The sequence below is a fragment of the Anolis sagrei genome, chromosome 7 (genome assembly GCF_037176765.1).
Source record: "Anolis sagrei isolate rAnoSag1 chromosome 7, rAnoSag1.mat, whole genome shotgun sequence".
Lineage (NCBI taxonomy): Eukaryota > Metazoa > Chordata > Lepidosauria > Squamata > Dactyloidae > Anolis > Anolis sagrei.
This window is the reverse complement of record NC_090027.1, coordinates 25339605-25352609: the sequence shown is the minus strand read 5'-3', so window position 1 is coordinate 25352609 and position 13005 is coordinate 25339605. Positions and strand designations below refer to the sequence as shown.

Here is a 13005-nt window from a genome sequence, read left to right as displayed (position 1 = left end):
GCTTTTTGGAGCCTGTCTCTGGATGCATCTGTACTGTAGAATTAATGTGGTTTAAACCAGCATCATTGCTCAAGATGACAATACCCTGGGAGTTGCCATTAGGCAAGGCCTTTGATTCCTGTCAGAGAGAGCCTTGCCAAACTTGCAGCTTTTTTTTTTTTGTCGTGTCAGGAGAGACTTGAGAATCTACAAATCACTTCTGGTGTGAGAGAATTGGCCGTCTGCAAGAACGTTACCCAGGGGACGTCCAGATGATTTGATGTTTTTATCATCCTTGTGGGAGGCTTCTCTCATGTCCCCGCATGAGGAGCTGGAGCTGGTAGAGGGAGCTCCCCCGTCTCTCCCCAGATTCGAACCTGTGACCTGTCGGTCTTCAGTCCTGCCGGCACAGGGGTTTAACCCACTGCGCCACAGGGGGGCTGTAACAATGCAAGCGGTGCCAAACCGCATTAATTCCTCAGTGTAGATGCACCCATCCCAATTTAGGATTGGAATAATCAACACAAAATCCTCCTGGGAAGCTACTTGATTCAATGAGATTCCAATTCAATGTGGCCATATAATTTCTCTCCATTGACTTCAATGCATCTGCACAACAGCAACAACAACAAAACAACAACACAGAAACCTGTATATCGGACGCCATTATATTTTGCATTGTTTGCAATACTTTTGGGGATCACTTCTCATCTGAATCCGCAATAAAGTGAATGCACCAGAAGCTCATAAAATTAAAACTTTTCTGTATTCTACATTATATTACAAGGACAACCTGTCAGTAAATAGAGCAGTTAAATAATAGTTCAGTCCTTGGAGGTGCCTTTGAGGTGGACGCAGGAAGGCGTCATAAAGTCTTGTTGTTCCGTATGACAATTTATTTTTTCTTTTCCGCAGACGTCAGTTTTCACTCCGGCTTACGGCTCCGTCACCAATGTCCGGATCAACAGCACCATGACAACCCCGCAAGTCCTCAAACTCCTGCTCAACAAATTCAAGGCAAGTTTGGCTCTCCTCCATTGATTTCTCTTCCAAGATCCCCCTTTTTCTTTATCTAAAGTGTGTCTTTGGACCTTTAGGGGTCCCTTCCAAATCTAGGATTCCATAGTCCTATTGTTATTGTTCAACAGAGGCTGGATGACCACCTGTCAAGAGTACTTTGATTCTGCTTTTACTGCCTGAAGGCGGAAGGGGGTTGGACTGGGTGGCTTTTAGGGGTCCCTTCCAACTGTATTATTATTATTATTATTATTATTATTATTATTATTATTATTATTTTACACAAAAACACAGTATGTCACAGCAAATGAGATCTATATGCTGGATTTCGTATCACAAAATCACAAGTCGAACACTTCCCAAGCGTCTAGGACTGTGTGATGTATTTTCGAATGATGTGTACAGATCCAAGTAAGGTGGCCTTTTGCAGTTGACAGATCGTGATTTTGTCAATGTTTATTGTTTCCGAATGCTGGCTGAGATCTTTTGGCACAGCACCCAGTATGCCGATGACCACTGGGACCACCTGTACTGGTTTATGCCAGAGCCTTTGCAGTTCGATTTTGAGATCTTGATAGCGGCTGAGTTTTTCCTGTTGTTTTTTCTCAATGCGACTGTCACCTGGTATGGTGACATCAATAATCCAAACTTTTTTCTTTTCCACAATCGTTATGTCTGGTGTATTGTGTTCCAAAACTTTGTCAGTCTGGATTCGAAAGTCCCACAGTATTTTTGGGTGTTCATTTTCCACTACCTCTGCAGGTTTATGATTCCTCCAATTCTTTACTGCTGGCAGGTGGTACTTGTGACATAAATTCCAGTGAATCATTTGGGCCACAGAGTTGTGCCTTTGTTTGTAGTCCATCTGTGCAATTTTCTTGCAGCAGCTGAGGATATGGTCCATGGTTTCATCTGCTTCCTTGCACAGTCTGCATTTTGGGTCATCAGCTAATTTTTCAATCCTGGCCTTAATTGTATTTGTTCTGATGGCTTGCTCCTGGGCTGCAAGAATCGGGCCTTCTGTCTCCTTCTTCAGTGTTCCATTCGTGAGCCATAACCAGGTCTTCTCCTTATCAACTTTTCCTTCAATTTTGTCAAGGAACTGCCCATGCAATGCTTTGTTGTGTCAGCTGTCAGCTCTGGTTTGTAGTGGAGTTTTCTTGTGCCGGTTCTTCGTCTGCTGTGCTTTGAGAAGTTTCCGATTATTGACTTCAATTAAAACAGGTTCTTTGCTTTTCTTTACATATTCTGCCAGTGCATGTTGTTGTTGTTATTATTAAGCAGCAGAGGCTGGAGAGCCATCTGTTGGGAGGGCTTTGATGGTATCTTCCTTTCCTGGAAGAAAAGGGTGAACTAGATGGCCTTTGTAGGAGGGGTCTCTTCTACCTCTAGGACTTCAAAATAACTTCTTTGGTAGGTTGAGTCCTGTGCCTATATTCTCAACGTATGCCAAATGCATGGAAGGAACTTTGCTCCTTTTGCTTTCAGATTGAAAACTCGGCGGAAGAATTTGCCCTCTACATCGTCCACACCAGTGGAGGTGAGTGAGCAAAAAGCAAGCAGAGCAATGGTTTATGGAGCTGGTTTTCAGGCCCTGCCTTGGCGACCAGTTTGCAACTCCGGCTCAAACTGATTCCCATTCCCAAACTGGTGATATTGTGCTATGCAAAGCCTTGGCGGTGGGCTGCATGCCCACCCGCCTGCATGAAGGGTCTCTCTCTGACCGCCTTCCTCTCCTGCAGAGAAGCAGAAGTTGAAGGCCACCGACTTCCCCTTGGTGGCCCGAATCCTGCAAGGCCCCTGCGAACAGGTCTCCAGGGTCTTCCTAATGGAGAAGGACCAGGTGGAGGAGATCACTTACGATGTGAGTCCAGGGGGTGGGGAGTGTCCCTTGTCTTGGGTGAAGTGGCCTCCAGAGGCTATGGAGGGTTGGTGTTCCCTTTGGTTTAGTTGGATGGATGGATGGAAAAAGACAGGTGGACAGACTTGGGTGGATGGATGGAGATAGATGTATAGACATAAATGGAGATAGATCAGTGGATAGATATATAGAGAGAGATCATTGAATGGGTGGGTGGGGGAACAGAAATAGACAGATAGTAATCACATCATCATCTTTATTTATACCCCGCTCCATATCCCCAAAGGACTTGGGGTGGCTCACAACACGAATCAATACAATAAAGTACGTAAACATGAAATAAACAAATATGAACACATCCAATCAATACAAAAAACAAATCAGATAATTCACAACACAAATCAACAAAATTAACAATAAAATTATTAAACATTAGTTAAAAATACAGTAATTCCTATGGGTTAAAAGGGGCCTACTACCCATAATAGACCTGGATGGATTGATGGAGAGGCAAATAGATGTAGTAATACAATATAATACAGGTAATAATAATACAATATTATAATTATATATTTATATTACATGTAATATTACTAATAATATTACAATATAATGGTATAGTGCAATATAAGTAATATATAATACTGATATTGTACTATGCTAATTATATAATATATTGTATGAATAATTATAATTATATATTGTAAGCCGCTCTGAGTCCCCTTCAGGGTGAGAAGGGTGGCATATAAATGATAGATAGATAGATAGATAGATAGATAGATGGATATAGATAGATCAAACAGTGGATGTATAGCTGGGTGGATAGATTTGGATGGATGGATGGATAAATAGATAGAGATAGACAGATAGGAATAAGATGATAAGGGACCTACTACCCATAATAGACTTGGGTGGATGGATGGATGGATGGATAGATAGATAGATAGATAGATAGATAGATAGATAGATAGATAGATATATGAAGATAGATAGATAGATAGATAGATAGATGCAGTTATAGATAGATAGAGATAGATTTAGATAGAGATGGATGGATGGATGGGTGGATGATAGATAGATAGATAGATAGATAGATAGATAGAGACAGATAGAGATAGATAGATAGATAGATAGATAGATAGATAGATAGATGTAGAAATATCAGTAGATGGATGGATGGATATAGATAGATAGATCGAACAGTGGATGTATAGCTGGATGGATAGATTTGGATGGATAAATAGATAGAGATAGACAGATAGGAGTAAGATGATAACGGGCCTACTACCCATAATAGACTTGGATGGATGGATGGATAGATAGATAGATTAGGAAGGAAGGAAGGAAGGAAGGAAGGAAGGAAGGAAGGAAGGAAGGAAGGGGAGAGAGATGGAGATGAGTGAATAAATGAATAGAGATTGATCAGCAGACAGACAGACAGACAGACAGACAGGTGTCTATATGGATGGATGGAAAGATGGATGGACAGGTAGATGGGTGTATAGGTCCCGGTGATGCACACCGATCCGCCTTGTAGAAAAAGCAGTGTGAGGTTGTTCTTGGCCTTGCACGCAGTGGCCAGGGTCTCCAGCTCCCCTTTTGCTTGGCTCCCAGGTTGCGCAATACATCAAGTTTGAAATGCCAGTCCTGAAAAGCTTCATCCAGAAGCTGAAAGAGGAAGAAGACCGCGAAGTGAAGAAACTACGCCGCAAGTGAGTGCTTCTTTCCCAGGGTTTCTGCAAAGGTTTCCACATAGTAGGGGTGTGTGACCCATTAACAAAATGGTTCAAAAGTCATTACAAAACTGGGGGGCGCTGGCACAAATTTTTATAAATTTTTAATAGTAACAAAACTATGTTGGTTCTGATGGGTGCTTTCTTGTGCTGATGCAGCTTGGGAAATGGCCTTTTGAGGGCAGAGCCTTTTGAATTCCCTGGATAGGGCTCCTCCCTTCCCAAACGACATTTCTCAGCATTTTGTGCTGTTCCCAAAATGCACTGCTTCCTCTTTTGCCGACTAATGCACTAATGCTGAGAGTGCATTCATTTCGCAGAGGAATGGCAAGGCACTAAGGAAGTCTTTGAACTTGCTTCCTTGCCTTGCATTGAATATGAAACTGACTTTGGGAGGGGGCCTTCCAAGAATTACAAAACTAAAACATCAGATATTATTATTATTATTATTATTATTATTATTATTATTATTATTATACTGACACAAAAGCACAGTATGTCACAGCAAATGAGATCTTTATGCTGGATTTCATATCAAAAAATCGCAAGTTGAACACTTCCCAAGCGTCTAGGACTGTGTCAGGACTTCCTCCTTTTTGGTCGCCCAGCATTTTCTGATCTTCTTTCTTTATGGTGTTGTAAAACACCTCTCCCACTTTTAGCAGTACCCAATTTCTCTAATTACAGCTAAAGCTGTTTTCAAATTCCTTAGGTAAACAATGAGCTTGGCTGACAGTTGGCAGCTCATGCCAACCCGGAGCTTTGAACTTGCAACCTTTCGGTTGATCGATCTTATAATTGCTGGTGATTTACCAGCTGTGCTAATCCTCCGGCCCAAAATAATACTTAAACATTTTAAAATATATTTTATGTTTATTACTTTATTATAATTCTTTTTAATGTTATCATATAATATTATATTATTACAAAATCATAGTATTATACTTTTATTATTAATAACAATAATAACATTAATAACATTATTAATATTTATTATTATTTTATAATCCTTTTAATGGTATATTATTTTATATTATTTCAATATAATAGCATTATACTTTTATTAATAAAAATATAATGCTATTATATTGAAATAATATAAAATAATATACCATTAAAAGGATTATAAAATAATAATAAATATTAATGGAGCCCCCGGTGGCGCAGTGGGTTAAACCCCTGTGCCGGCAAGACTGAAGACCGACAGGGCGCAGGTTTGAATCCGGGGAGAGGCGGATGAGCTCCCTCTATCAACTCCAGCTCCTCATGTGGGGACATGAGAGAAGCCTCCCACAAGGATGAAAGAAACATCAAATCATCCGGGCGTCCCCTGGGCAGCGTCCTTGCAGACGGCCAATTCTCTCACACCAGAAGCGACTTGCAGTTTCTCAAGTCGCTCCTGACACGACAAAAAAACAACTTTTATTAATAACAAAATAATAATAATTCTTATTTAATTGCAATACCTTCATTATAATACTTTTATTATTAATAATATTAAGATCAATAATAATAATATTTATTTATATCCCACTTCATCTCTCTAATGAGACCCAAAGTGGCTAACACTAAAAAAGCACAACATATAACATATATAATCTCTTTTCCATTATATGTTAACTAGCCGTCCCCTGCCACACGTTGCTGTGGCCCATTCTAGTGGTCATGGGGGTTCTGTGCGGGACATTTGGCCCAATTCTATTGTTGGTGGGGTTCAGAATGCTCTGTGATTGTAGGTGAACTACAAATCCCGGCAACTCTAACTCCCAAATGTCAAGATTCTATTTTCCCCAAACTCCACCAGTGTTCACATTTGGGCATATTGAGTATTTGTGTAGAGTTTGGTCCAGATGCATCATTGTTTGAGTTCACAGTGCTCTCTGGATATAGGTGAACTACAACTCCAAAACCAAAGGACACTGCCCACCAAACGCTTTGAGTATCTTCTGTTAGTCATAGGAAAACTGTGTGCCAAGTTTGGTTCAATTCCATCGTTGGTGGGGTTCAGAATACTCTTTGATTATAGGCAAACTATAAATCCCAGTAACTACAACTCCCAAATGATAAAATCAATTTTTTTGAGTGAAGGAGATACATTGGGTTGTTAGGTGTCTTGTGTCCAAATTTGGTGTCAATTTGTCCAGTGGTTTTTAGTTCTGTTAATCCCACAAGCGAACATTACATTTTTATGTATATAGATAGCTATAATGTTAATAGCTTATTGCATTAAAAAAACAGATGCCAATCCAAACTCCTTGCTTCTAAGCGAATTGCTGGTATTTACACAATTTCTGGAGTTGCTGCTATTTAAGCCCCCCCCCCCCCCCCCGGTGCCGCAGTGGGTTAAACTGAACTTGTTGATCAAAAGGTCATAGTTTCAAATCCGGGGAGCAGCATGAGCTCCTGCTGTCAGCCACAGCTTCTGCCAGCCTAGCAGTTCAAAAACATGCAAATGTGAGATCAATAGGTACCGCTTTCTGCAGGAAGGTAACAGTGCTCCATTCAGTCATGACCTTGGAAGCGTCTACAGACAACGCTGCCTCTTCAGCTTAGAAATGGAGATGAGCTCCAGTATCCCAGAGTCGGACACGACTGGACTTCATGTCAGGGGAAAACCTTTACCTTTTTACAGTACGTGTAAATAAATCATTACTTTTTAGGTATTCAGCCCTGCGTTCAATGATTGAGCAGCGCTTGGAAGAGATCTCCAAAGGCCCAGCATTGATGTGAATGCCGCTTTTGGAAGGAGATGCCAGAAGAAGAGAAACGCTCTGTTTACATGACGAACGGCTGGAACTAAACTTGAACCCGAAGCCGGCCTTGAGCCCATGGCCTGCCTTTCTTTCTTTCTTTCTTTCTTTCTTTCTTTCTTTCTTTCTTTCTTTCCTCCCTTTTCAGTTATTGGACACAACAGAGCTTCTTTCTACAGGAGCCATATGTGTCTTTTGCTGGGCAAATGGTTTGAATATTCTCATTCTATTTTGCAAGGGCATCCTTTCCCGATTTAGCAATAAGAGTCGTTTGCAAGATGCAACCTGTCACCAGCTTTATTCCCAACTTCTCTGCCTCTCGGTCTTAATCCCCTTCCCATTCTTGGGTGTGTCTACACTAGGGATGTAATGCGCATTTGGCACCGCTTTTGGAAGTGTCATGGATCAAGGCTGTGAGATCCCGGAAGCTGTATTTTTGGGAAAGCATTGAGCCTTCACCAAACTGCAACAACGGGCGCTTCCAGGCAGCACCAAATTGTGGGTTTTCCATGAGGGGCAAAAAAAAACCCAGGACCTTGGAGCAGCTCCACACATAGGCCTGCTGGTTCTGGGATTTCTGACCAGACTTGTCGCTTCCTTGTGAGATTGTGAAGCCCACAAGATGGTCACTGTGGGACATCTGCTGAAAATTTCCGCTTTTTTATGAATATGCGCATTGTTTGTATGAGTTTTGTTCCTGGGTCATCCCTATCTGTTCCTCATTGCATTTATCCTGAAAAGATGGCGAAAGTTGACAAAGAGGGTGAAACCTTTGTTCCTCTGGCAAGAGGAACTGCATCCTGCACATGTTGAATGAAGTTTGTGGCACACAAACAAAGTTTGTGGAGTAGAACTACACTCTTAAACAGGGACTGACCCTTCCAAGCCAGGAACAGAACGTCATCATGATTATTCTCATTCAGAGGCCCTTTGAGTGTCCAAACAGGTTTGGTCATTTCCTGTTTGGTCTTGTCCTTGTGCCTGGGAACAAACAGGGTGATGTTCCTGGGTGTTACACATATCCGTTCCTCATTGTGTTTATCATAACAGCATGATCAAGGGTCTGGAGAACAAGCCCTATGAGGAGCGGCTTAAGGAGCTGTGCATGTTTAGCCTGAAGAAGAGAAGGCTGAGAGGAGATATGATAGCCATGTATAAATATGTGAGAGGAAGTCACAGGGAAGAGGGAGCAAGCTTGTTTTCTGCTTCCCTGGAGACTAGGACGCAGAACAGTGGTTTCAAACTACAAGAGAGGAGATTCTATCTGAACATGAGGAAGAACTTCCTGACTGTGAGAGCTGTTCAGCAGTGGAACTCTCTGCCCCGGAGTGTGGTGGAGGCTCCTTCTTTGGAAGCTTTTAAACAGAGGCTGGATGGCCATCTGTCAGGGGTGATTTGAATGCAGTATTCCTGCTTCTTGGCAGGGGGTTGGACTGGATGGCCCACGAGGTCTCTTCCAACTCTTTGATTCTATGAGCCAAGTGGATTACATGGCGAAACCTTTGTTTGTGTGTCACAAACTTCATTAAACGCGTGGAGGACAAAGTATCTCTTGCCAGGATAGAGGTTTCACCCTCTAATTCAGGGGTCCTCAAACTAAGGCCCGAGAGCCGAATACGGCCCCTCAAGGTCATTTACCCGGCCCTCACTCAGGGTCAACTTGAGTCTGAAACTACTTGAAAACACACAACAACAACAACAACAATCCTATCTCATCAGCCAAAAGCAGGTCCACACTAATTTGTTAAAATTGTTCTTCATTTTAATTATTGTATTGTTTTTAAGTGTTTTTTGCACTACAAATAAGATATGTGCAGTGTGCATAGAAATTCATTCATGCTTATTTCAAATTATAATCCGGCCCTCCAACAGTTTGAGGAACTGTGACCTGGCCCTCTGTTTAAGAAGTTTGAGAGGACCCCTGCTCTAATCTACTGTTGCCATGTTTGTAGGTTACAGCCCAATCGGGAACCAACGTGTATAACCCGGGAACAAACCAACATAGAAAATCCCATATTTTCCAAATTCGAATATCCACCTTTTCCGGCCAGAATCAGGATATTCCTACATGTGAAAATCCTGCGTTTTTAGCAGTTTGTTTCCTCCCATGTTTTCAGAGGACTCTGTGTGGCCACCCTCCATTTTGAACCGTGAGCTCCTGGGATAACGGGACGGTGTAAATGGGCCATCAAACTGCATTGGGTGCATTAAAAGTGGTGCCAAAACTGGATTGATTCTGCAGTGTAAACACACCCCTTGCTGTAGTTTGGGTTTGGGTATCGTCTACCTCTTCCAACCTCCTTCCTTCCTTCCTTCCTTCCTTCCTTCCTACCTTCCTTCCTTCCTTCCTTCCTCTGGCTTTATTTTCCCAAACATTTGTAAAGCATATTTTTAATTCAATAGAACAAAGTTACAAACATAACAACAAACAGAAACATATGCAAGAAAAGATATTGAAACCATATCAACACCAGGCACGGACAAACTGCTGTTCGCCTCTATTATTGAGCGAGACACTCTCAGTGGCCAGCTACTGGTCAAAGGACATTTAATATAATGCCAAGTTTTTTAAACTTTGTGTTTTTAAATAATCACAATTGTACCCTTGGTTCGCTCCTGATACAATAAATAAAAATGGAAACTTGGGCCCTCCCTCCAGGGGTTTTGGACTCTAACACCCACAATTTCTAACAGTCTTAGGCCCCTTCCTTCCAGTTGAGGAGGAAAAGGAAAAGTCCTGAGGATGTGAGGAATGATGGGAGTTGGAATCCAAAACACCTGGATGGAGGGCTCAAGTTGGCCCGTGCCTGGTCTACATCGAGGAAGTATGCTATATCGGTGCTTAGAGTTCAAGGGCCACGAGTGCACTGACATATAAGTTGCTACAACTAATAAAGTCCTCAAAGATACAATATTTCCCCAACTATTTTTCTGCCCTTTTTGTTTTTGCAACTCTCCAAAGCCACCTGAATTACTCTGCAATCCTGAGGCAGAAAGTTCTAGTTAACTGAGAGTCTCACCACTGCCTTTACCCATTGAATAGCGCTATTTATATGGCTGGAAAAAAAAAAAACATTTGCAGTGTTCTTCGGGACATTTTGGTACACAAAATGCATTGCGAAATGCATTCAACTGAATTGCACAAATGAATATTTCATTTCCCAACAAAAATCTTAGTTATAATCTCATGCAACTCCATTAGTAACAATTGCACCGACAACAAAAGCACCATAGAACCTCAGTTAACCGGCACCCATGCTTGAGAGTTTCTGGTTGCTTGAGAGTCACTATTAAAATAGGCCTAATTAATACCCTTATTAATAGTATTATAGCATAATTAATTAATACTATACCACTTGCTAGGAGCCCCCGGTGGCGCAGTGGGTTAAAGCACTGAGCTGCTGAGCTTGTTGATCGAAAGGTCACAGGTTCGATTCCGGGGAGCGGTGTGAGCTTCCGCTGTCAGCCCTAGCTTCTGCCAACCTAGCAGTTCGAAAACATGCAAATGTGAGTAGATCAATAGGTACCGCTCCGGCGGGAAGGTAACGGCGCTCCATGCAGTCATGCCGGCCGCATGACCTTGGAGGTGTCTATGGACAACGCTGGCTCTTCGACTTAGAAATGGAGATGAGCACCACACCCCAGAGTCAGACATGACTGGACTTAATGTCAGGGGACTACCTTTACCTTATACCACTTGCTAGATTATAACCATAAATTCTGTATTGACCTGATGCTCATATTGCAGTATAACAATTCAAAACAAATACAAACTCCGCTTAAAATGTAACACTGATTGTTCTGTACTATAAAAGATTATTTTTATTATTTTAAGTATTAATGTTTTTTTAAAAATTTTGCTGTTTGCTTGAGATTCCTAAAATTTTAGCGGAGTGAAATAATGCACCTTTTGGGTGTTTGCCGCACAAGTGAATGTTTCATTTCCAAACAAAAATATTAATTCTCACCTTGGATGTCCACCCTACCATTTTCCCAAAATGGGTTCTTTGGCCACTGTATATTATTTGTTTCCTTGCATACGATTGTGACATAGTTTTCCCCTCTTCCTAGCCAACCCTCTCTCTAACATGTCGTCTCCACTTCTAAAATTGCACTAGATTAATTATAGATATATTTTACGTTTGTGTGTTTTTTAATGAATCTCCAACTGATTCCTTCCCCTTGCCTTCTCTATATGCCAAATATCACATGCACAGGAAAGAAACAGCAATAATACATATATCTATATCTGTATAGACCAAGAGTGGGTGCATCTACACTGCAGTTTCATGCAGTTTGATATCGCTTTAACCACCTTGGCTCAATGCAATGGGATCCCAGGAACTATAGTCTTGCATATAGAAGAAACTATAACTCCTATGATCCCATTGCATTCATTCAAGGGGTATCAAACTGCATTGAACTCTTCAGTGTGGATGCAACATGTTTCCTGAAATAATCCAAGTGTTTCCCTTAGTAAGGCAATAAGGGCATTTATGGGCCAAAGCAGCACAAACTTTTGCAAACATGTACTATATATGTGTGTTATCTTTCTTGGATTATTCTAACAGCAATATAGTCTTCTCTTTTGCACTCACCTCGCAATAACTTGATCTGCCATGTCTCTTTGTGCGTCGCCTGTCCTTCTTACCTTTCCCTTTCAGGGGGCTTTTTTCATTCTAATTTTTAATATTTTACACCTACAATTTTCCAGGTATTTGCGCTTTAGGGGGGAGGGGGGCTGGGGGCTGTGGACCTCATCCTGTCACAACCCAAATAGAGAACACAAAGCACATGCAACTAGGTTATTTTGTTTTAATTAAAGCACTTTGTGAATAGAAATGCAGCAGTGGTCTTGGCGTCTCATTGGATTGCGATGGAAGGGAACCAGGAGGGAGAAGGAGACAGTCTCATTTGATCTGGTTAAACCCCTGTGCTGGCAGGACTGAAGACCGACAGGTCGCAGGTTCAAATCCGGGGAGAGGCGGATGAGCTCCCTCTATCAGCTCCAGCTCCTCATGTGGGGACATGAGAGAAGCCTCCCACAAGGATGATAAAAACATCAAAATCATCCAGGCGTCCCCTGGGCAACGTCCTTGCAGATGGTCAATTCCCTCACACAAGGAGTCACTCCTGACACGAAAAAAAAATTGATCTGAGACAAGAATATAGTTTGACCTGAGATAAGTTTGATCTGAGATAAGAATTTAATTTGATGTGAGATAAGACTATACTTGGATCCGAGATAAGAATATATATTTTACTGGAGATAATAGTTTGGTCCATGATAATATAATTTGATCCAAGATAAGAATATAGTTTGACCTGAGATAATAATTTGATCCAAGATAAGACTATATTTGATCTAAGATAAGAGTATAGTTTGATCTGAGATAGGAATCCTAGAATCAAGTTATCACCTACAAAGCCCTAAACGGTTTGGGACCCACCTACCAATGTTTTTAATTAGGAGACGCAAAAAAATTATGTTTTTATTGCTCTTGTTATGGTTTTATATTATATGTTAATGTTTTAAAATGTTTTTATGGTGTTGTTGGGCATTGAATTGTTGCCTCTGTAAACAGCCTTGAGTCGCCTGAGGGCTGAGAAGGGCGGTATACAAAAAACCCATGAGCTGCTCCAATCAAAACGTGGAGTCAACAGA

At 41.4% G+C, this 13005-nt stretch overlaps 1 protein-coding gene across 1 annotated transcript in view; it reads left to right on the top strand.

The window, feature by feature from the left end:
* Positions 1-12182, top strand: part of RASSF2 (Ras association domain family member 2) — a 35565-nt gene extending 23383 nt beyond the window's left edge. Inside the window, exons 7-11 of the mRNA XM_060787468.2 lie at positions 895-996; positions 2485-2536; positions 2739-2860; positions 4472-4569; positions 7251-12182. Coding sequence (XP_060643451.1) covers positions 895-996; positions 2485-2536; positions 2739-2860; positions 4472-4569; positions 7251-7320 — 444 coding nt within the window. The 3' untranslated portion in view covers positions 7321-12182. The remainder of the gene's footprint in view (positions 1-894; positions 997-2484; positions 2537-2738; positions 2861-4471; positions 4570-7250) is intronic.
* The last annotated feature ends 823 nt before the right edge of the window (positions 12183-13005 follow it).